Here is a 25,343-nt window from a genome sequence, read left to right as displayed (position 1 = left end):
CAGAAGAGGCGAGCAACAATCCCATGCAGCTCGAGCACGACTCTGAAAGCAAAGCCGACCGGACAACAGGGGATACTGTTTGCTCTATGCGCAACTCCTCATGCATGCTGAACAACACCAAGTACAGAGAGACAAAATGCAGCGCTCTCAGCACTCCCTGGTTCCAACCCAACGGCACAGCCCTGTCTCTGCATGTGAGGCAGTGTGATGGGCTGGGGCTCTGCCCTGTGCTCCAACCCTCTCCCCAGGGCACTACACGGAAGAAGGGCTGCAGAGCTCTGCAGAATGCAACAGGAACCTGGTGGCATTTCCACCAAACCAGGACGCAGGGTTAGGGCTGCAGCCCAGCTCAGCCTGCTGCCCTCGTCACATTAGTTAGAGGGGAGAGAGCCTCTCCCTCATTAAACAAAAATACCTGTTCATTCACAGCACAGGTGGAGGAAGCCAGGAGCCCCCTAAGCACGCTGCACATGCTGTTAGTAGGTTCAGCTGTAACTACGGCCATGTCCCTCTCTTCCACACATATATGTCGCACACATGCACATGGCAGCTCAGTGACCATCCCTTGGGCACACAGACTCAGGACTAGTGGGTTTCAGCCTGGAAAGAGCTTTCTCACACACATGGCTGTAACACTGTCACCCTGGCACCACCATCCCTGCTGGCAACCGCCGCGCTCACACACACATGCTGGGCTAAGCACAGAGCCCGAGCAGGGTACAATTTATTGCACCACTCATTCAGAACAGACTGGTGATTAAGCACGGTGATAAGCTACTAGGGCACCATTTTCATCTGCCCAACAGATACATATCAGCTACTTATTAATCATGATAAAAAGAACACAAAACCTCCCATGGCACAGGACTTCAGTTGTGCCACAGAAAAACAGCAAAGTGTGTTTTATATTTGCAGCTTTATTACAGTACAAAAGGTTAAAGGCAAAGCTAGAAAAATGAACCAATTTGTACACGCTTGCTGAATGCTTTTAAGACAAGATACGGCAGTAAAGCTTTTATTGCTAAGAAGAACAAGTGGAAGGCTTTAAAGTTCATCTAGCATTCAATTTTTTGTTCATAAGTAACACAAATTTAAAGCAGCTTTTCAGTCGTTAAAGCCTTCTTGCCTTTCTGGAATGCTGAAAAAAAAGATGACCTGAGGACAGTGTCTGCTCTTGATGCACTGCGTAAGTTGCAGAAATGGGCCACCAAGGAATGCCTAAGCAAAACCCAACTGCCTGGCTCTGAAATCTGGCTAACAACATAGTGCTGCACAGCACCCATGGAGCCAGCACTCCCTGCAAGGTGCCAAAGCAAGGTCACCCAAAGGCTTGCCAGCTGTCCCTGTGCTCGGGGGCTGCAGCACAGAGGGGCACCATGCACTTGTTCCAAGCTGAGCCATGGAGCCAAGCCTAGGCATCTTGTATGTCCTGTGCCAGCTACTGGACTGTACCTTCTTCTGGACGGGTGGGACTACAGATGGTGGGAAACTGAATGCTTTGGGGATTGCCAGGGATCAGGGGCGTCCCTGGAACATAACTGACCGGGCTGGCCGTGCTTCAGGAGGGACCGCTGGTGCGGCCACTGCAGCCTGTGCAGCCTTATAGGGACCACTGCAGTCACAGCTGGTCCTGGAGAAAGGGGTGCCCTAGTCCTCAGGGATAGGGGTGTTGCAGTTCCCATGGTAAATTTTGACCTCACCATCGCACCGAAAGTACTGATCAAACACATCGCTGTATCCGTGGTCCTTCCACCACGTGCAAAGCTGACGGTTCCATGTGCAGTCGAGCACGTGGAACAGTTCTGGATGCTCCATCCCCACCATGGTGAAGAAATCCTGGTCCCCAAGGTGACCCTTGAAGTGGTACTTCTCCGTGAGCTTCTGCACCATGCCAGGTTCCAGCAGCTGGTTGTAGAGCTTGGAGCGCCTCATGGCTTCCAGGTTGAGGAGCAGCACACCGCTGTTGAAGCCAGGCAGCCCATCAGGAGGGGGCTCCCCCACTCTGGTCTGGGGGTTCTCGCGGCGGTACTGCCAGAACGTGTGCCTGGGGACAGAGGGAAAGTCATTAGTTGGAAGGTCATTAGTAGGGAGGTCATTAGAGTGGAGTCAGTGAGCACAGCTGAAGAGCAGCTACCACCAAAAGTCTGGGCAGGCTGGGAATGAGCCCTCCCCCGCCCAGCCTGGTGCCTCGTGGCTGCTGCTCTCTGCCTTCCTACATGGGATATTGTCCAGACCTCAAATTGTTCTTCCTGCTCTCTCCTAAAGCTTCTTTTGTGTGCATCAGCATCCTATTCTGAGTGAACTGGGCATGGGATTGTGTGGCTGCTCACATGGCTGTTCATGGAGAGGAAATCACATCCTTCTTTCTTAGGTCAAATGACCTCATGTGCTCCACTGCTGCTTAGCACCAGGTTTCACAGCCCCTCCTGGGCCACAGCCCTCTGGGATGCACACTGCAAATGCATGGCAAGGGAGGTGATCCCTGGTCCTGGCATTCTGCTGCAACACAAGGTGTTCGAGTGAGCTGCACAAAGTAGGTCAGCTCTGTCTGCAGGACAGTCTCAGGCACTGATGTGCAAGCTGCAAATCTTATCAGCACTTTTTGTTTCTCTCCAGAGCACTTGTAAAAATATTGAACAAAAGTGGGCAGAGTACAACAAAAAGAAGCCAGTGGTGTCAGGAGAGCTGCTCTCACCTCATCTACTGCACCTGTTACATCCACTACTCTCCTTGTAGCCCTGCTGCCCAACAACCTGGCAATGCTCTGGTTAGTGGAGTGTGACTGCAGCCCTGCCTGACGACATCCATGTGCTTCACAAATGTCACAGCAGAGCCAGTCCCTCTGCGTCTCTCACTAGCGAGACCAGCAGATGGGAAACGTCAGGAACAGAGTTAAACCCGACACTGAGCCAGGGGTTTTTGGTGTCTCTTAAGTATGCATACAGTGTGTATTTTCCACATTATCTGGTCTTATATATTGAGGTTCAGCCTCCTGGAGACAGTCGTCCTTATCTCTGTCACCCATCAACAGTGCCTGAGCAGGCTGGGGCTGTTGCTGCACAGGGAGGTGAGGACGGGGAAGGCCTCGCCTTGCCCTGGCATTCACTGTCTCGCCACAGCGTCAGCCGCAGCCCCTCCACATGAGCCCTGTGTGCAGTGCAGGAACCGCTCCCTACCGCTTCACACGGCAAGGAGCCATTAAAGCATCCCTCCAGCTCCAGGAAGGAACCGCAGGATAGGAGCTCCCTGCGGAATGAGCTCAGCCCCTTCTTGCTCCTGCCAAAAACGGTCTTGGAGGCCCAAGCTAACACCGTTCCCATGGAGACCTTCAAAGCAGCATCCCCCGAGTGCGGCCAGCAGCCTCGTCCTTCCCAGCAGCACGCTTTGAAGGTGGCAGAGCGCAGCCCCATGAGCGGCCCAGCCCGACTGCCCGGCTTCCTGCAGGGACATTGTTTGCAGCACATACAATGCAGGGCTTTGCGAGCGGCGACATCGCGGGCTCTGCTCAAACAAAGGCTCCAATCAGGACAAACACAGAGCAAACCCAGCCGCGGTGGTGCGGGGATGGTCAGCTCGGCCCGGCCCAGATCATGTGCCAGTATCACCATGCTGAGCTGCGGCTGGGGACAAGCTGCATCCACCTGGCAGCACTGTGATTTGGGAGGGCAGCAGCTGGGACAGGAGGGTCAGGGAGCCCAGGGACCACAGGGGAATGAGATTGCTGGGGACACCCAAACACCGCTCACCTGCCCAGTCTTGCTGCTGGCAGAGCAGCACACGGCAGCAAGGTGGGCAGCCTCCGCTCCGTAACAGCCTAACACTAACTGCAGGTAGTGGGGTCTTGGCACCATCGTTGTTATTATTTGATTACAGGGAAACTCCAGATCAAAACTGGGCCTGGGTTTGGGGCCGTGCAATAAGGTTTGAAATAAATCTCCCCAGGCAGTAGAAATATTTCTTCTCCAAAATGAGACACCCAATGGCAACATTTCGTTAGCTAAATAAGCACTGCCTTCAGCTTCTGCAGCCCTGGGAAGGCTCAGATGCAGCAGCTCTGGCAGGCATGATCTCCACTAGCTAATTTCCAGCTGCCACGGAGAACAGAGTGCTGCGAGTTTAGGAACACACAGAATTAACTTAAGAGGGTGATTCAATTGGGAAAAAATCAGACTACCTCAGTAAGCAGCACAAATATGTCTTTGGCTCCTTCCACAGCCCTGGGGCAGCGAGCACACCCCACCATATACAAGCTGTTCCCACTTGCAAGAATTGAATCCATCCCATGCTGTTACCCAAGCAGCTTCTGCTGGGGGTGTATCCGCCCCACAAATCACTGCCATTCAGAAGTACTGCTGCCCCCGAACAGCATCCTCTGTTAAAAGCCAGACAGAGAGCTCTTCTCTCACTCTGGCTCTAACACCTTAGGCGAAGCTACACCACCTTGCTGTGAAGCTGTCAGGGAGAAACACTGCTGAGGATACAAAGAATACATCAAGCATGTCTGATACCTCTCTGAATTTGTCAGGCACTGACCAAAGCCTCCATGCACCTACACAGAAAACAAGAATTTGATGGTACGTGGTTGGATTTAGTACCCAAAGGTTTAATATGCTTGCAGGCTTGGAAGCTGAACTAATTCAGCTGTAAGAAGATGCAAGGAAATCAGCTTCTGGAACACCTTAGGGCCCTGCTGGGTACTTCTGCACTGGAAAAAAATTAAATCAAAACTTTTCTTGTACTGAGCCGTGCTCAGCTCTAACGCTCAGAAAATCCCAGGGCTGTGCAGAGAGCAGACAAGCAAACCTCCTCTGGCCTCTCCCTGGGTGCCCAGGATCTGGAGCCCTGATCAGGTGTCACCATGGGGGCTGGAAGGCAGCAGTGTGCAGGTGAGTGATCCCAGTGGAAAAAGTGGTTCTATTAGTGATGTCAGCTGTGTACACAGTTTTAATTTTCTGAGAAATAAAGGCAGGAGAACCACAGCTGTAACATGCCATTCCTTCCTTACCATCTTCCATTCAGATGCTTCAGATTCAGAACTCTGAAATCTCTCATTTCATTCAGGGCGTTTATACCATTCCCTTTCATCTGATTCAGGATGGAATGGGTTTTTGAGAGTGCCAATTTCCCCTGGAAGGAAGGCTCAGCTTTGAACAGCTGTCTCCAGTCCTCCTGGGGAGAGGGAGCAGAGCACTTGCTGTGGGCTCACTGCTTCACTGGAAGAGCGCAGGCAGCACCTAGATCTGATGGGGAGAGAAGAGCTCTGCCTGTGCAGAGAGCAGCTACGTCCTGCAAAGCTGACTTGTGGGCACTCCTGGGAAAAGGAAGCAATATCTCTAGATGTAGCATTAGAGGGAATCTTAATGTGCAAAAGCAAGACCCAGCCTTGCACTCACGAGCTGCTCAGATCCAGGCTGGAGTGGTGTACAGAGGACTTGAGTGCAGTCCCAGGCTCTGAGCAGAGGTTGGCTCAAGCTCATCTCTGCATATTCTGCTCTCTCTCCTCACCACCAGTAATTCCCTGAAAGTAACTGTCAGTCCCAACAAAAAGTGACTGGCAGAGTGCGGTGCAGAGCCTGAGAGGGATTCCAGCTCCAGAGCACTGGAACAGATCATTTGCTGTGCATTCTCAATTCCAAAAACACACACTGTCCAAGCTGTTATCAGGCTGCCTGCAAAGGGACAAAATTACATCCTCTGCAAGTTGCTGGCTGTAATAGGGAAAAGGAGAGAGCTGTGGCCCCCAGCACCATCCTGCTGCAAACTGCAGCTTCCCAGCCTAGAGCAGGAGAGCAGATCTGTATCAAATGACTCAAGTTTTGAGCAACACCATTCCCCAGTGGATTACCCCGTGATGGCTAATCCAGGTAACAACGCGGGGAGAGGAGACAGACAAACAAGCAGCAATTGTTCCAGTGCTTCCTCCAGACCCCAGCCAGGCTGACACAAAAGCTGTGCTCTGCCTCACAGCACGCAGGCAGCACGGCACGATGCGATGGGGAGCTCGGGGCCCCTGGGAAGTGGACATGCAGGATGTGAGGAGCACAGCACGGCACCGACAGACACTGCCTGCAGCACCGTGCTGTCCTTCCCTGTGCTGGGGCCAAGGGAGTGAAAGGTGTTCTGGCAGGGCTGCTGTGAGCATTCCTTCAGCCTGAATTCACTCAGCTTTTGTCCTTCTAAGGATGGCTTTCCGTTGTCTCCTCCAGGGACCGGGGTAGAGAAGAACAAGGTTGAAAAATGCCTCCACCCACCTGGAAGCGGATCATGAGATCACAACTTTCCCTTAAGGAACCAGGCCCCAGACTGCCACATCCATCCCCAGCTCCCACAGCATGGCAGCAGCCTGGGCACAGGCCAGGACATTCCTGGGGGCACAGGGCTTGGGCAGCACCTGTTCTGTGCAAAGAACCCCTGTGAGAAAGGGCTGCCTCTGCTGTCTCCTGCGGGCACTGCTGGCTGCTACAACCTGTCCCCTGCTGGCATTGGGGACCACCTATGATTTTCCTTGGGCTATACTCTGCATGATGTTCCCTGTGGGAAATGAGTCTGCAGGTGCTTTTCAATGGGGAAAGCACACATGGAAACATCTTGATGCTTCTGGAAAAAAATGTATTAGCAGGTGCTCTGCAACAATAAGACAAGCTGTGTAAAACACACAGTTCCCCTAACACACAGGAAAGGCAGCTGGTAGCACATCACGAGGCCCATGTGGCGGGATGGTACCTGCCCAGGGCAGAGCTGGCACTGCAGCAGGACAGATGGTGCATGAGGGATGGGACTTGCAGGGCTGCTCTGTGGGAAGCCCCCAATCCAGCACAAAGCAGAGTTGGGGCCATCAGTGAGCACAAAGCTACCCATGGTGCTGGTGCTCCATGTGCCCACCCAGCAGCAACACTGCTGGTCTTGGCAATTTGTTGCTCGTGCCCCCTGCAGAAAAAGCTACCTCCAGCTAAGGCAGGAAGGCAGCCCAGAGACCCCAGCCACCGTGGGGATGAAAAGCAGCAGGAAACTGCTTGCAGGAGGAGGGGAGGAAAAAGGAAGAGAAGGCATTTTAGGCTTTTGTTAACCACTGAGCTGACCGTGGCCCCTTCAGACAAATTCTTCCAAATGTGACCCTGTGCCCCTGACACAGGGTCTGTGGCTGCCAGCGTCCATCTGCAGCCCGATGCCCTGGGCTGTGCGGAGGGGCCGTGCTTTGAGGCGCTTTTTATAAACAGAGCCTGCATGTGCTAGGAAACATCTGGAGAGCAGCACTTCCAAGCATTCAAACATGGGGCCCAGATAAAAAACACTTCCACCAGGACTTCCCCTGCTGGCCCAGCACATGCTCCTGCAGCCAGCCCCCCTGTGCAGACAGCCTCCCCTGCCACCAGCCCTGACAAGGCAGCCTCCATAACAAGGTCACAAAAAAGTAACACTGCCATGGCCCAGCCTGGGGGCCCAAGGTGCTGGCTCCTTTGGTTATGGGAATGCTGTGAAGTGACTAAAGGCCTCCTGACCAAATGTGAGGAGATTTCATCTGCATCAAGCATGGCTGCAACAGCCACCTACAGCATGCTGTGCTGCAAGACAGGGCCCTGGTTCTGTCCCCAAGCAGTAGCAGAGCTGGTCCAAAGCCACAGGGCACCGGAACAGACCCTGCTGCCAGGGGCTCTGTACCATGCTGTGGGAAGGCTCTTCCCTGGCTCACACAGCCCACAGACAGTGCCTGTCAGAAGGGAGATGCTCACAGAGCTGCAGACTTGCCACACCACCTAAAAAAACAAGCGTGAAATCTTACTACTTCTAACTATGCAAAACACTGCAAGAGTAAGAGGTCAAGCCTTCCTAAAGGAGCCCAGTTTTTGCCATTTCAGCTCCAAACTGGGTGACACCATGTACAAATGCCAATGCTGTTTGATTAGAGCCAGCCCTTTGAATACTATTTGTTCCTGAGCAGACAGATGTGCCTTTAACCCATCCCCAGTTCTGCACAGAATTGCCATCTCCCTTCTGGTTGGTGGTGCTGCTGTCCCTACTGCCAATCAGAGGCAGCTTTCCCAAATCATCCTCCACAAGAAGCAAGAGCGTGGCCAAGAAACCTCTCCATGACCTCCTCCTGCTCTTTGCTGCATGGAGCAGCCCCACAGCCCCTCCTGCACCAAAGGATGCTCCCCTTTCCTTTGGGGCACCGCCAGCACAAGCAGTCCTTCTGGAGAAGGTTTTGTAACAAAGTCCCTTTGTTGCTAATTGCTGATTTCCCATGTGCAAATGCTAAACCCTTTAAGGAGCTGAGGAGACAGGTTCAGTACCAGCCTGGTCCAGAGCGCCTTAGCTAAAGCTGAGCAGCTTGTGTAACCAGGAAATCCCAGCTTCACTGCCATGCAACACGGCTCATGCAGGGATGTGCCACAGGGTCCAGCACTCGGGGTACTGCCTGGGCGCTCCTCGCCCTCTGTCCAGTCCATGCCTCTCCATCACCTGGAAACAATGACAAAATTAAGGACTGAGTCCCTCAGTGAGACTTCAGTAATTTCCTGATAAATCCCTCATGTAGCGCACAAATGATGTCTGTACAGCAGCGGCCTCTATCAGAATGCAGTCAGCATGCTGAGCGTCTACAAGGCTGTATTTGGAGCAGGAAATCAATGCTGGGTGATTACACTCCCGCATGGACTCAGCAGTCTGAAAATGGCCTTGCTTAAATGGCTGATTAGTAACAACTTGCAAACATGGATCATTATTTAGTGATTAATAGAGGCAAGTGCAATGCTTTTTGCTACCAACATGTAAAGCACACGCTGCCCTGCTTGGAGGACTGCTGACCAGAAACAGCTCACTGCGGCCTGCTTGCATGGAGAGGGGCTGCCTCTGAGCCCCGGGGAGCAGCGGGCACTGAGGGACCCTCGAGAAGACACTGCCAAGCAGACTGCCTGGAGCTGGCCCTGTGCACCATTCCAGAAACATCTCAGCTATGCAGCAGAGCCTCTCAATTTCCTGCTTTTTGTTTGTTTGTTCCTCTATCAAAGGGCTTCAGTTCTTTGGAAATTCCTTCTGCACCAAGCACCGGTAAGGAGCCTGTAGATGCGATCTGGCACCAGGCCCTGGCAGCCAGAACAACCACATCTGCTTCACCATCTGCTGAGACCCTGCAGGCATCATGGCCCTGCTCCCTGCAGCACTGCAAAGCCTTTCTTGGGGTGCACAGAATCACAAATACCTGTACCATGCAAACCTGCTCTGCTACACTCCACTATGGAAAGAAATGCCTGTGCTTGCAGCAAACAACAGAGCTGCCCTCAGCCAATGGAGCTCCGAACAGTGCCCTGCTCCCTTCCAAGTCCTCAGCACAGGACTGAGCTGCACCCAAAAACCCCATTCATAACAAGTGGCACCAACAGATGCCCATGGGAGAAACGGGCAGCATGGGGGTGTCTTTGTGCTGGATGGTGGCAGCTACTGCACCTAAAAAGAAGAGCTGGAAGGCTGAAGGAGCGTGGAGCTGCAGGGACACTCCGGGAAAGTCTCAGAGACCATTTTTGAAGGTCCGATGGCAAGTGCAGGAAGCTTCTGCAGCAGGACGCTTTGTCTCCAGAAGGAGCAAGCTGCTCCCACCCTGGCTAAGGGAGTACAAGCAATCACTGCAGACCATGCTGGGGGGGTGGCCCTTCCTTGTCCTTCCTGATCCTTGCTCAGCCCAGTGCTCCTGCAGGTGGGCACTTCTGTGGGAAAGGACAGATGCGAGCAGTGTGATACCTCTAGACACTGAACTTGAGACATTCAGGAGCAGAAACTGAGAAACTCAGGAGCTGAAGACAAGCACAGGTAAAGTAACCACTATACTCTCACCTGACACACTCTGGTCTTGTGTGTGATGACCAACAAAGAATCCTACAGCAAAACCACAGCAAAGTTCTCAGCCAGGGAAGAATGAGAAGCATGGCCCCAGCCTTGGAGAATCCCAGCTGCCTTACCCACACACACAAGTATTGTAGTTGTTAAAAAAAAAAGGTAAGACTCAGTATCTCGAAAGAGACTATCATAGTGCTGATGTTATTAATAGCATTCATGCTAATTGATGCACATTTGTGGTTGTTAGATCTCGCCAAATTTATTCATTGTTTATAAGTGACATTGCAAGTTCAGTTGGCAATGGGAGTAAGTGAAACAGGTGCTACATATTCATGATGTGCACAGATGTATGCAATGAAAACCTTTGCCTTCTTGGATTTCAGATATCAGAAAGTAATGCTGAATTCCTTAAATCAGTTCTGCTGCCAATTCCTTACAGGTTCTGCATGTTCCGTAATTTTGGCTTTTTCTTGGTAGCAATTGCCAAAGAATTCCTAGAATCGTTTCCTCCTCACATCAAGCAGCAGCACTTGCTACAGATCAATTCAATCCTCTAAATGGTTTAAAACCCAAAGTGCAGCGGGTTCTTGGCTCTGCCTCCCAGCTGTGAGCAGGCTGTCGGCAGCACAGGCGTCACTGTGCCTGGCAGAACACAGAAAGGCAAACTGCTGCCGTCTCCAACAGGACTGAGAAAGGCAGAGCTCCCTGCTCCCCAGGGGAAAAGCAGCTGGAAAAGAGCAAAGCCTCCAGTTTGGGGCAGCCTGCCTGTATGAGGGGCCCGTGGAGCCAGGAGAGAATGCAGGCAGAAGGAGCTGCCCTCTGGAGATGATTATTTCCTTATTCAGAAAGCTTGATCCAAAGCAACACTCCTGCACTCTGCTACAGCTCCTCTCTGGCTTTACTTGGTGACTGCTTTTACGCAGCTGCAAAGCCCTAAATATCACAAACACCACCACCACTTTAATTGATAGGTAGGGAATTCAGCAGCTCCACCTTGCTGGCAGCTGTCAACTCTGCTTTTTCTTTTTAAATCCAGAGAGAAGGTACAGGATGTACTGTCTCAGCGTAGACATCTATCAGCCCAGTTTGACTGCAGGATCGGCATTAGAGTGCTCACAGCCCAGACTAACTCTTTTTCTCTAAACATTTGACAAACTGACTTAATCCAGCTGTCACTAAGCTTCTAGTAAACACTAAACACCAGAGGTGATGGGCTCCAAGGTAATGAATGTCTGAGGGCTATTTTACCCCTTGTGGCTTTTGGCTGAGCCCTGGTTACCTTCTTGGTTATTCGTGTGGCTGTAAGCCCACCTGGCTTGTAGGAGTGACAGGCTTTCCCTCTCTCCAGCAGCAGAAGGGGCTGCAGGAAGGGCAGTGTGGTCTGACTCCAGTAGGTGCAAGCACATGCAGAAGAACACAACCAAGACCTGTGAGACTGAGCACACAACGCAGCTACAGCAGCTCCCGCATGACCACAGTAAGAAAAAAACAAAGAAAAAGTGCTTCTCACCCCTTTGACTCCTATGAGAAACACCCTATTTGCTCTCCCTAGGTTTTAGGCAGAAGGAAAGACAAATGGCCTTGCAGCTATAAAAGGATTCAAGTGTCAGTCCTTTGTAGTCAGTAGGTGTCCTTTGATGTAGACATTCTTTCCTGCAAGAAAAACTTCTTTAATTTCCAGCACTGCTGATTTCTAAGATGCTTTCGTCTTTAATATCTTTTTGTTATCAGGGCCAGCAATGATAATCCCACCAAGGAGGAGAAATGGAGACAGCAGTGATCTCTTCAGCCCCAGTGGCACCTCGGACTTGGGAAGGTCTGAGACCTCTCGAGAGGCAGCAGAACCCAATACTCCCTCCCAGGCTATGCCAAGTGGGGACCTCAGCATCTTGGCTACTGGGGCATTTGCAGCACCAGTTCCAGAAGACAAGCCCTACTCTACCCTGCAGACCCTACCACCTTCTCAGGGGTCTCATGTGTGCTGCCAGGCTGCTCTTCAGACCACAAACACATTCAGTACATGTCCTGGGAACAGTGGCTTGCTTGTCTATCTGACAACCTGCTGGCAGGATGCATATGTAACATCTGCCTGCATGTTTCTTAGCAGGGCTGCCAACACCAGAGCACAAGAGAGTCTGGGCTTCAAAATTTGTTCAGAATCTGGCATTGAAGCCCCAGCGCAACATAAATATTTAAGAAGAGCATCATCACCTGCCCTTTGCAGTCTGGTGAGCAGGTCGCTGCCAGCATGCTTCAGTAGCTGAAATGCTGCAGGGGACAACAGGATTTTAAATTAAGATTATGATGTGCAGAAGCACTTCCTTGCACAGAAAGCCTTTTGGATTACACAAACATCAGATGCAGATTTTAATCTTTCCATCAAAACCTCTCTCACTGAAGCATGAGGTCCCAGTCCTGGCCATGGCCTGGATCCCATGCAGGCAGGCACAAGAGCTGAGGTTTGTTAGAGGCTGTGAAGAGGCTCTGTCTGCATCCTGAGAGGGAGCAGGAGCTTGCAGACATCCAAGAGCCTAGAACACCAGACCACCACACTCGATGTGCTATACTCCTTTGGAGCAGTGCACAATTGCAGGTGCTCAGCCCTTTGCAGGCTGAAGCTCTGCCTCTGCAACAACTAAATCCTAGCATGTGCATTGCAGGAGGGCCAGGAGATCTCTTTGCTCACAGAAACACATTTGTCCAAGACAAACAGCACCCGGGCATTGTTTCAGCATGAGTCAACCGAATGGAAACACTCCAGTGCCATCCTGTTTTGCTGTCTGGAGGTTTCCCCTACCTCCAGGATGTGCTGGCAGGCTCTGGGACATTTCCTATCTGCTGTTCTCTTACTGCCCTGTTTCCTGTAAGCATTTGCATCCCGTGCTTCGTGGAGCCCAATCCCAGAAGCAAAGCAGTGTGCAGTCCCAGCCACTGCCTGGAAAGCACAGCCTGCACTGGCAGCAAGCAGGCAGCTGGATAAAAAAAATTGCTTCTCAGAAGGTGCTGTATCATTCACAAAAAATGCCTCTGTGCACACATCTACATCCTCCGGTGGGCCAAACACGTAACAAGCATTAGGACTAAGCACCAACCAGTGACCCAATTGATCTCCATCCATCTTCCCATCACCATGTAAGGCTGGGGAAGAAGGCAGACAGACCTTTCACAGGCAGCAAATGGCTCCCCAGGCCTAGAGGTGTCAGTCCAATGCTCTGTCAGCAGAAACAGCTCAGGGAAGCTCTGAGCTCTTGCATAGGCAGGGGAAAGCGGCACACAGGCAGAGCTGAGTGCACAGAAAACTGCATAAATGGGGAGGGAAAGACAAGATAGTCCCAAGGACTCCCAGCTGCCCTGCAGTGCTCCCCCACATCCCGGCTGATGCTCCCAGCCTGTATGGTAAATCACAGGGCTGGAGCTGGCACCTCTGCCTCATACCTAGGGCACGTTTTTATCTTGCTAGAAGTGTAAAAATAGCAGTTTTACAGAGACATTCACGCCTTGTCAGCTTGCTTTGCTTTCTGGAAGCTCTTGGAAGAAAGAGGTGTGAGCCCCCAGTGCAGAGGACCTGTGGGGGAGGCTCACCCCTCCCAGGGCGACCTACTGACACGAAATACCAGGGACTTGTTTGCACATGAAGAACAAAACAGCACAACAAGGAAAACACAACAAACTGACCCAGAACATCAAAACTGTGCCGACAGAATGTTCAGTCGCAAAACATAGCCTGGGAGGGCTGTTGTTCCTGGGCTCATTTGTACCCCCTGCTTGCAGCAGGGGTCGGGGAGCACGGGGTCAGCTCAGGTCAGGTATTTGCTAACAGCATGGCTCAGCCCTGCATTGTCTGTGCTGTGTTGCTGACCCCCTCCTCAGCTGAGCACCCTGCAGCTTAACTCGGCACCCCCAGGGTTACCCTTTGTACATCCCAGGAGCTGGCCACCATCCCCACTCAATAACATACAGAAATAACACAAGGCTCATCTGTACACAGGCAGAAACGTGGAGCAATAACACCTCAAACTAATTGCAGGCAAACAGATGCTTACTTTACCCTGCTTGCTTAACTCTTACAAGCTGTGCTACTAACAAAAGGGACCTGCCCTGTTGGGCAAGGCAGGCTTAAGCTCACAATCCAACGCAGCCCCACTGTAGTGCTCAGCTGTAGCTGTTCTCTGTATTCTACTTTAAGCTCTAACAATTGGATGTAATTAGCTGGGACTGGATTTACCATTCTGGGCACCAAAATCCTACCAGGGCACCCAAAGCGGATACAGGAGCCCTCTGTGCTCTGGGTGTGGTGTTGCACTGTGGAGCACTCAGCACCTGCAGTTCACTGGTTCTAGCTCGCTGCCAAGCCCACAAGCAAGGAGGAGCACAGAGATGTCTTCTTTCTGAAGTAGAAGCAACCAGAAATGCACTTGTGAGTATGCTGATCATTTGGCTTGGGCTTCTAGGAAATGACTGCTGGTGATGAATGGCTACACGGGACGCCAGCAGCTGAGCAAGGCTCTCAGAATGGAGATGCTAGGATCAAACTCATATCCCAATAACAGTCTCCCACAGGGCCCCAGCTTCCTCCATTCTGCGCAGCTCAGTGCAGAGGGATGGCTTTCTGTTTTGCAAGCAGGCTGTCCCACACCAGGCCTACAGAGCACACTGCATCTTCTGCTAAATCACATTTGCTCCAAGCTCAGCCCTTGCCCAAGAGCGATGCTGGACATGTCTTAGGAGGTTCACTTGTTGATCTCATTACTGGGGCTTCCAGTAAGGAAAGAAAAGTCAGAGGGAGCTCTTAAGCTTTTTTATCTTTCTCTGAGAACATTTCCATTAGGATTAGCAAATCTAGCTGAGCCATCTCAGACACTCAAACTCAGCTCAGCTGAAAAGTCATTAAGGCACCCTGAGTTCAAGATCTGACTCACTCTGGACTGAAATAAAACTGAGGTTCATCCTTGGAACAACACATATTAAGTTAAATCAACTTCTTTAAGTACCAGCCTAGAAATACCCACAAGGAAAACACAAAGTAGCCCAAACTGACCCAGAACATCAAAACTGCACCAACAGAATGTTCAGCCCCAAAACATAGCCTGGGAGGGCTGTTGTTCCTGGGTTTATTTGTACCCCCTGCTTGCAGCAGAGGTCGGGGATCCCACTCAGCACAGCATCTGCGCAAATATGAACCTCTCTCCTGTCTGGTCTGAGTACCAGAACATCCCGTGATGTTTGAAGATGACTCCACATTCACCCACTCCTCTAACTCAGTCTGACTGTGCTGCATGTGGCTCTGTGGGGGACAAGTTGAGTGGCAGCAGGTGGGGTTAATAAGAGGCACCATGCTGGGGCAGAAGGCTGTGCCTGAATTCTGCTGCAGATGTGCTCTGGCAGCAAAATGCAGTGTGAGCCATCAGGAGCCACACCAGTCCGTGCAGGGCACTGGAGCTCCTAGCAGACCTAGGAGAGCCCCTTCACCTCTGACTGCCAACTATCTGTGTGTGAACAGAAATTCCCCCTCCAGAACTCCTAGTTGGGATTTTGTCTAGCGCACGTCTCACACCAGACACAGACAGCACTAAATAAACCCTCAAACACAGCTGGAACAAATCCACTGTGAGCACGCTCAGAAAGCAGCCTGCCTCTGCCAGGCAGCTCCGGAGCTGTGCATGAACTATGGAGCAGCACCAGAACACTGCAAATAGCTGAGCCAGAATTGGCTACTGCTTCTGAGAGGCTGAAGGTCTCTTCTGGGAGTGATGAAGTCCTAAAGCCTCCTACAGCTCTGAGAGAAATCTCAACATTTGCACAGCACAACATGTGGCTATCTGCATGCTCACAAGCCCAGGTCATCAAGAATTATCCCCCCTAGGCTTCTCTGGGTGAACAACTCTTAAATAAAATGTGCACTTCAAATGAAAACAGGGTCAAACACTGAAGGACCTACAGACCTACAGCTGCACCATTTGCTATCTACGTGGCAGGACCCATCTCTCCATTGTGCAAGTCATTTTTGGCACTTCCCAGAAGGTTTCTCATAGGTAGCTCAAAACATTGTAAAGGACTTCATGATAGAAAAATGCAGGCTGCTCCACCTAAACCTCACACCAGAGGGATTCCCCAAACGCTATTTCAGATATTTTGTGGAAAACGTGTGCGGAAATCTAAGAGTATGGCTGAAACGTGCTGGTGCTGGGTCTGCCTGCAACAAGAGGTGTCCCTGCTGGTTGGGCAGGGCAGCAGTACTCACAACCCAAACCTCTGAGTCCCAACACACAGACTAATGTGCCAAGCTTCAGACAGAGCACCCGAACAGGAATAGCTGGCCAAACACACCTCTAACAGGTATGTGATGAATCTATTTATGGATTAGACACTTGTTATCAGGAACTTGGCTCTGAAAGCCTTGTGACAGTGTGGGAGAACAAGGAAATCACACCACATTGCACAGTTTGTTCAGACTGGCCTACAAGATTCAAATTAAATTCCCCTGCAGGGATTACAGCAGAAAGACTGTTTCACCCCAGATTTTGTTCCAAAGACTGATCAGAGTTGAACAGAAAATGCGAAAACCCCCCTCCCCACAGTCGTGCCCTTGGGCACACGGCTGTACCTGTACACTGGCTGCATTTCCCTGGCAATCCCAATGACAGCTCCCTCCTGGAAGTTGTCAAACTCCTCAAACAGGTCGCGGATGTTGGCCTTGTACTTCAGGTCCAAGTCTACCTGGATGATCTGTGTTATTTCTGAAAGCACAAAGAGGAAAAATGAGTAATGTGAGACAAAACCTTAACCAGCAATTACCAATGGTGGTGCAATGAACTGCACCCGATGAGGATTTGGTGAACTCAGCACAGACTCAGCTGATTCAGGGCAGCAGTAATCCAGCCATAACCTCTACCTCAAGTTACCAACCTTCTGCCATCACGGATGCCATGGCATTTACTGCATTGTACTGTAGGTACGTCTTACTTCAGAAACACTTCTGGTGACTTTCTGCTTCTAACAACTCCTTCCTTTTTTCCAGAAAAGCAGTTTTCCACATGACTGAGAAAAGCAAGAGGTAACTTTAACAGTTATTGTCTCCTTTTCTAGAAGTGCTCCTGCAGACAGCCATGCCAGATCCCACGCACACCTTACACTACAAACACAGTGAGTGTTTCCCAGCTCCAACCCACACAGCCACCCCAGCTCAAAGTATTGGAGTGATTCCCATGGCAGATAGTAACACTAACTCAGAGATCCTCAGTGCACCTCAGGGACACCTGCACAGTTAGCTCCTCTGGTTTGGCATGGGCATCCCCACAAGCACCACCCCGTCAAAACTGTCTGCCATTGAGTCTGGGTTTATGGAACAGGCTGCAGCAGGCCACTTGAAATGCACCAAATGCAAAGGCTGTGAGAAGTCAGAGCCTGGGACAGGCTCCTCCAGCCCTGGGCAAAGCCATGGTCACTCTTTGAGCCGCAGAGCTCAGCACTGCCTGGAATCGCCAAGGGCAGCAGCAAGGTGTGCACAGTAATGGGAGCAGGCTGCTAGGTGGTAGGTAACAGCAAGCTATTTCTGTGTTGTGACAGCCAGGAAAACCTTGGTCAGGATGCTCTGCACTCAGCGTTAACTGGATTACAGCCTGTCAGCATTTCTCAGCCCCACTTACCATGCAGAGGTGCCACAACAGCTTTCTGCAGGCCAGATGGGCCTTTTACCACTGTTTTCCTAGTAATTAGAAAATAAAGGCCTCATTCTTCCTCCTGCCAAGTACTTCCAGATAGGAGGATGTCACCCTGTGTGTCACCATGTCAAACGCCCTCCCCCCACCAGGCTTGTGGGTCTGCACCATCTGTGAGCATCCCCCAGGCCAGGGCAGCTGGTGCTCTGGGAGAGCAGAGCACAGACATCTCCACGAATCTTGTGGCTCTGCCCATGCTTAGCTTCACACAATGTGGTTCTTCTCCCGCTGCCTCCCAGTGTGGGGGACAGGCTGCCTGCTATCACTGTGCTGCTGGCAGCACCATGAAATGGCTCTGTCTTCAGCCTCCAAAGCAAATGTTGGGACTGGAGACTGGAGACCATGAGAGCAACCAGGCATCCACTGCTATCTTCCAGCACAGGAATGTAACTCTTCCATCTCAAATGCATTCATCACTTCATGTTTGTGTTTCAGCCAAACACTGGGCTGTACAGCAGCTCTGAATTTTTTGCAAATCCTGCATTAATCCCAAGCTCTCAGCAATTGGCCTATCTAACACACTGTCTGCATTTAAGATGGAAAAAGCCCATGAGGTTAAGGAAGAAATATACTGCCTAGTCTGTGAAGTATCAAAGCAGAAATATAAATCAAGGAGAAACAGTATCTAAGCTACAATCCAGGCTGTATCTCAATTCACTTTTTTAACCATTCATCATTTGCTATTTGTTGAAGGGGAAGGCCATGCTCACTTCATCCCACAGAATGGCAATCCCCAGGCCTACCTCATGTTTACCACCACCATAATCCTCTGTTTGCAAAGATTTAAAACCCAGGCATAGTAATTCACCACAAGCTAAAGCAGGTCTTGACCCGAAAGCAATTTCCCTCAGCCTTCCTAACTGCCTTAGAAATTGCTAGCACAATTTGAGCAGATGAATAGGCAGAGCAGAGGATTTCTGAGACAGGGAACGAGATGTGGATCCCAAATACTCCAATCTAATTCCCTGGTAAAGCTTTTTCCAAGCTAAGCACGAACTTTCTGAGCAGTCCATAGCACAGCAGTGCAAAACCTCAAATCCATGACACCGCTGCCCTCAAGTACATCCAGACCAGGTCACAAAGCCACAGCTTGCAACTTGTTCTCACGTGAGGGGCAAAGACAGAACTGCTGGATGGAGCAGGAGCCCCCAGATCTCACCTCAAAGCTATCAAACCCGTGGCTCGAGACCAGGAGAAAGACATCTCCAGCACGATATGGCACAAGTTCAGCCTGAAGAGGGAGGAGAGCCGAAGATGTCCAAGCACTGCAGGGCTGAGGGAATGCTCTGGGCACCATTCCCAGCCCTGGCTGTGGCAGGGAGCGTTCCAACACAGCTCACCCCAGTGCGCAGCAGCCTTCAGCTGGCTCATCGGGTTTCAATTAAACCAACCACAAGGCACGTCATCTGATTGTTCTCCAAAATTACAGATGAGCACTAACTGCAATTAATCACAACCGAGAATGAAAGCTAAGCTCGGGGGGAAACTCTCAGTCCCTGTCTCCTCCATTTTCCCATCCCTGCCTGCTAAAGCACCAGCACCCTGCTCTGGTCCCCATGCTGGGCTGGCAGAACCCCGCAGGGAAAAACTAACAAATTAGACAGAGAGCACAGAGTACTTTTCCTTCTTTTTCTTCCTCACCTTTTTTTTTTTTTTTTTATTTTAAGCAAGCATTAACTGAGCATTAACTGCAACCGAGACAAAGATGAACGTAGGCAACACTAACCGCTGCGTTGCCAGATGCAGCTTGCACGAACAGATTAATGGCTGAGATGAGTTCTCTGCGAGTGCTGCCTGTGACTGGCAAGGGGCCAGGCACTAATATTCATGATTTATCACTGTGTTTTGTCCTTACACCAAGCACTTCACCCTGACTGCTACACGGGGGTGGAGGAATCACATGCTCTCCCTCTCTTTGGCACAAATTGCGTGGAGGGGTCCAGCTGGAAATGTGCAAAAACACTGACAGTGTTTTGCTCGGAAACTGAGTTTTCTAACTTCGCCACAATATATTTTACCCTTTGCTCCATTCAACTGTGGCTCTTCCAGCCCCTGTGCATAAAGGGGAGTTAAGCTACTCACAGCAGAGATCTCCATTAGCAGAGACAGTTTTATGATACAGGCTGGCCTCAGTTAAAGCTTGTAATATTTTACTGCAGCCTCCTAACAGTAGCCACAGAGGGCTGCAGCCTGCAGGCTTGCTCACACTCCCACCAAGCCATGGCCTTGCAGGTTGGGACGCACCGCCCCAGAGGATGGCTGCAGAGCTGACTCAGCACTGACGCCTGACTTTGCCATGCCGACTGGAACCTTCCAGCTCAGAGCCTCTCTCCAGTTGCTGGAAGACTGGCTTAAGGAATGCGTGATCCCAGAGCAGGGCCTGCTGTACTGGAAGCTGCTGCTCTCCTGCTGTGCAGCAGTGAGAGCCAGCAGCAGTGCCCAGGACATCTCATACTGGAGCTTGGCTGACAGAGGAGAGCGGGAATCAGTGCTATTCCAAAGCAGAAGAGATGTTGGTACAGAGCCTCTCTCATGTGTGCGCTCCCTCTTTCCCCTGTGAGCCTCAGTCCAGCAAAGGGACACAGATAGAGGTCACTTCCAGGTCTGCTGGCATCCAGAATGCTTCCCCAGGACCTGGCAGAGGGGTGTAGGCATGAGGACAAGTGCTGGGTGTGTACAAAGGCTGGGTGAGTTGCTCTGAGCAGTGTCAGGAGCACCTCTGGCAGAAAGCAGCTTCTGGAACAAGTCTGATGCAATGCATCCCTCAAGAGCAAATCACTCTCCTCAAAAAAAGGCAATTTACCCTGAGTAATTGAGTGAACGTGCCTGGCAGCTGAGGTGCACAGGAGGAGGAGCTGCTCTGGCTGATCTAGATGGAGCCTGAAGGATGCTCCTTGGCTGTGCCAGTCCAGCAACACACGCTGCACACGAGGGCAATGCACCCTCCCAAGCTGCCTGCCCAGCTTTGCACATAAGCCTGTGAGCCCCTTTCCCTTGGCTCCTCTGGGAGCACCAGCAGTGGGCAGGAAGCCTGATGGCACAGGAGCTCTGTTCGGCAGCACTTTGCCTTTTCCTGCCCCTGTGCCTCTGCTACCAGTAAGTGCTGTCTGCCCAGCGCTGCAGCATCCAGTCCGGTAGCAGGCAGCCACTGTGGTCACTCCAAACTTGTCTTCCACCCCAAAAAAACCAGATCTGGAACAAGGGCACACCACTCCTGCAATCACCTTAATCACGTCACTCTGCAAAAAGGGGAAATGAGTGAAAGGAACAACAAGTCGTGTCAAGTAACAGATAATGGAGAGCTGCCACATCACAGCACAAAATCCAGCAGTGCCTTATGACAGCTTCAAACTAGAAGACACAAGAAGACTGAAGCAGCCTGGAATTGGTGCTGCTCTTCAGCTATCGATGGTCTCTTTGCACGATTCCAGCTCCCTCACTGCAGTACAACATCCCAGCAGGATGCAGGGGTGAATGCTCTCCACACTCCATTGCAGTAGTGTGCCTGAGCAGGACCATGTGGCTACAAAGTCTGTTTATTCTGAAAAATCTGTTTGGGACTGAGCCTTATTATTCACAACCCCAACTGCTCACAGACAAGACCATGGCTCCACCAGGCTGTGGATGATGACTTCTAGTGATATACAGGTCAGGCTCACAAGGGAATAATCCTCACTGTGCAGTGATGCAGGGCACTGCCTGTAACATACCAGATACTACCAGCCAAGCACATAACCATGGCAGCCTGGGGCATGGGCTCTCATCTGAAAAGCCTGGTCTGAGTACTCCCAGATCTGCCCAAACAACCATGTCCTCCACTCTCCTTTCCAATACCAGCAGCATCACCAATAGCACACAGCCCCAGCTGGTACTAGCCAGGTACTCCTAATATATGCTGTAGGGCCTAAGACATGCTAACCAAGAGATAAATGTGCAGAAGGGGCACAAAGCAGCAGCACACAACAGTCTCCCTGCACCTTTTCTGTATCATAGCAGCAACTTATAGTCAGAGACTGATGCCCTGTCCTGCTGCTGCAAAGCAGATGTGAGATCAAGCTGACATCCTCGATTCCCAATGGTGCCCTGCCAACCAGCCCTGGCTGGTTGCACAACCCAAGCGGATATAGTGATGGGCAGGGATAGACAGTGCTGGCTGCAAACAGCTCAGACCTCTCCACAGTGAGAGCAGTGGCTGCAGCCAGTAGTGACAACACCCAGTCAGGGGACAGGAGTGTCCCCTGCTGGCTGCCCTCGTTCTCAGAGTAGGGGTCTGCAAATGCTGGACACACCGGGACAGATTCCTCTTCACTATTTCCCACTGCTTTGAGTTCATCTCTGACTCTGCTGATGATTTTTGTCAGCCAGAAGTTACTCTCCAAACAGACAAAAGCTCCCTGTTCCTGTGCAGCTCCGGGCACACAGTTCCGCACACTACCTGCAGGCACTGCACTGTGCCTGCACACTTGGTTCAGGCCCTGGCATGCTCAGATGCAAAGGCAGACCTTGGCTCTGGATGGGTTGGATGAGCCTGTCAGCCCAGCAAAGCCAAACCTTGGGCCCAGCCTCAAATGAGTGCAAGCCCTGCCTAGGCTGGCTGCACACTGAGCGGCAACACCAGCTGCTGCCAAGAGTGTCCTGTCATAGCTGCTGCAGGGTACAAGGGCAATGCAGTCCCAAGCAGAGCCACAGTCAGCCAGATGTGGCCACACACTGCTTGCTTACACAGCCACGCTCCACTCCTCTGCCCACCTTTTGTTAGAAGCTTCCTTTGTTTTGCTCACCCTGCACTCCCGCCTGCTCCCAGCAGCTTTCCCTCTTCTGTCACAGAGCCGTGAGCGCTTCCTGTTTTGTTGTGTGTTCCCCTTCCAGGCCTTGTTTTCTTGGCAGATGAAGTCTGCTCCTCCGCTTCCAGTCTTCATCACTGCTGCCGCCCCGATGACCCCCAGCGACCCTCACCCTGGGGCAGGCGGTGAGGTTGGGGTGAGTGTATGTGTGTGGAGACGTGACCTGCTGCCATCCCCATCGCATCTGGGGTACGAGTGCACCGAGTGCTGCTCTGCAGCTCGTCTCCCCCAGAAATACACAGCCCAGAAAACTTGCTTCAGTGGGGCTGGTCAGCTTGGCTTCTGACCTTCTGGTTCAAGGCTGGACCCCCAGCCATGCCAAGAGCAGGAGCACCTCTTCGCCTTGCAGCATCCTTCCAGTCTGCTCTGCCTGCCAATCTCCCTGGGGCCCTGTCTCTCAACAGCCTGGCAGCAGCTCCCAGCCACATCCCTGCCTCCCTTGGCTCAGAGAGCAGCAGGAGGACGAGGGGCAGATGCACACCTGCAGGTATAGAGCCACGAGCCTGCAAGTGTCAAAGGAGGACATTTCCAGGCAGGCAGAAGAGCCCCGGCTGGCTAACAATGTCATTTAGCAGATTTCTCTAACACCTATTATGCACCCAGCGGAGCAGAACAGCAGCTCCTTCACAGCAATTCCTGCCTATCAGCTAATTAAAAAATTAGGCTGTCTGCCAGCGAGATGATAAACCTCTGCTACACAAACGGCAGCACTGGCACGGCACAGCAGCTCAGCAGCTCCAGCCAGCAGCCCCAGTGCCAGGGCAGGTAGCAGCTTGGCTCAGCAGCCTGCAGCTTACTGTGAAAGTTCTGGGGCAGCACATACATGAGCTGAAGTGTTGGGTACAGCAGCAAGGACTCCAGCAGCATTGCTCCACTTGCCCAGTGCCTCCGTCCCTGCTCCTGCATCCTGCCTGGCTCCAACTCAAGGGACAGCATTTACGTCCCCCAGATGGGCAGCAGGGCCAGGGGCACCCCGCAGCTCTCAGGGTGCAGCCGTCACACTGCATGCTGTGTATTTATTACACAGTGCCACTGGAGGAGGAGCGTGAAGACATTTCTTGGAGCCAGAGTTAGAGCAGCAGGAAACCTTATAATCAGACAAAATAAGGTTTAATTCCAGGTTGCCATAGATTATAAAGCAGCGCGGATGGCAAGCTGTAAAGTAATGGGCGGGTGAGATGGAAAAGGAAACCAAAAAGATACAAGAAAATAAATGCAGTAAGATAAATGATCTCACATCTTAACGGTGGGGGAAGGGGCTGCAGAGCCACAGGTATTATCTGCGTCTCCTTGCAAAACCCTAAAAATCTGAGGCAGAGCCACCAGTGAGATGTGAGGGCCAGCAGTGCCCTCTCCCCAGCTGGCCCAGTTCTGAGCAGGGCAGGGATTTCAGCACAGGTGAGTTCCAAGCTTGCGTGCTCTTTCCCTGCATATCCGTCTCTCATACCGACCAGGAGGAAGCTTCCAGCACCCCCCCACCACTCACCAAAACAGCTGCCCCAGCCAGGCCAACACAAGCCCCTGTCTCTCCACAGGAGGTGAAATCACCACACACTCCTGCCCTGGCCTGACAGATCTAGGACAGCCCAAATAATGGATGCTGGCACTACAGCGAGGGGCAGCCGATGGAAGTAACGAGAAGTGACACTCCCTGAGGGACTGTGCTTGTGCTGGGCTGAGCGGGGATGGTGCTGTGGGACACAGGCACTGGGGCTGCCCTGCACCGCTGTCCCAACGCCAAACCATCCCCAGGGCAGCCTCCCTGTGAGCAGCAGCATGCTGCCAGCATGGCCCCAGCAGTGCCAAGCACCCCATAACACTTAGAGCAGATGGGCCCTGCAGCCAGGTGCATGTCCTGCAGGGTTAGCACTGCCTGCCTTTGCCACACTTGGGCCTCCAGCCTTTACCTGAGAAGGTCATTGGAGGCGTGCTGATGCCTGCTCCCCAAATGCAACACACAAACAACTGCCAAATCGCAACAGGGTTACCTCAATAGGGAACAATGGTTGGCACTGCCTCCCTACTGCTTCTAAATCCATTTCTTCACTCTCTTTTCCTCACTAGCACAGTCACACACAAGTTCATGCAGAGACCGAAGGAATCTGACTCTTCCACACATGGCTGAGATGTGAAGCAGGGAGAGAGGCTGTGAGCACACCAGAAACCATCAGCTCTCCCTCTATGTCTGTATAAATTGAAACATTTTGCCAGAAAACAAACCCTTCTGCTACTTCAGCACCCCATGGGAACTGCGGTTTGGGAGCATAGGGCTGTGGAGCCATGGAGATGGCTCCAACATAGACCAACACTTTCTATGCCTCTTACCAACATCTCCACTCCCAAAAACCATTGTCAGGCCCAGAGCATCTGGGACGCAAGCACTCCAGTGCTGCTCCCTCACTGAATGCCCTGACACAGCACAGCTCAGCAGAGATAGCAGCTCTCCCAGTAGCAAAAGACCAGTAGTGAAGTGCTCTGAAAACAGTGATTTATTAAAATTTAATAACCACTGAATTATGCAGGTGACTGGACAGCATACAAGGCATTGCTGCACAGCTGACAGAAGGAAGAGAAGTTCATAATGCTGTCTGCCAGCCTCTATGTTACAGACTTTTGATGCTTATCGCTGTGTGTGACGCAGATTATCACTCCATAACTCCCTGCAAACAGGTGCTTGAGCGAGGAACCAGCACCTGCATGGAGTTATCTGCATTCCAGAGACAAAGAAAGACCTGCAGACCCACTTGGGCACTCCTGTATTGCAGCTGCGATTGCAAATCCTCACACATGTACAAATCTATTTTTTACAAATGCAAAAAATACCTTTTACAAAGGTATAACATTTTCAGGACACTATATCCCTGCTTTCACAGAAGTGCATTAACAGAAGACAACTGTGTTTGCTATTCCTGATGTTCTTGCTTAGAACATTCCTCCTGGTCCCTGTCCT

General features: G+C 51.6%; 1 protein-coding gene across 1 annotated transcript in view; it reads right to left on the bottom strand.

Annotated features, from left to right (window-relative positions):
- Nucleotides 1-897: 897 nt before the first annotated feature.
- Nucleotides 898-25,343, bottom strand: part of XXYLT1 (xyloside xylosyltransferase 1) — a 36,378-nt gene continuing 11,932 nt past the window's right edge. The window contains exons 3-4 of the mRNA XM_085233272.1: nucleotides 16,436-16,568; nucleotides 898-2,044 (exon numbers count right to left, since the gene is read on the bottom strand). Of these exons, the coding sequence (XP_085089398.1) occupies nucleotides 1,648-2,044; nucleotides 16,436-16,568 (530 nt within the window). The 3' untranslated portion in view covers nucleotides 898-1,647. The remainder of the gene's footprint in view (nucleotides 2,045-16,435; nucleotides 16,569-25,343) is intronic.

The sequence above is a fragment of the Meleagris gallopavo genome, chromosome 11 (genome assembly GCF_905368555.1).
Source record: "Meleagris gallopavo chromosome 11, MGAL_WU_HG_1.1, whole genome shotgun sequence".
Classification (NCBI taxonomy): domain Eukaryota; kingdom Metazoa; phylum Chordata; class Aves; order Galliformes; family Phasianidae; genus Meleagris; species Meleagris gallopavo.
This window is presented reverse-complemented; position numbering and strand designations above follow the sequence as displayed.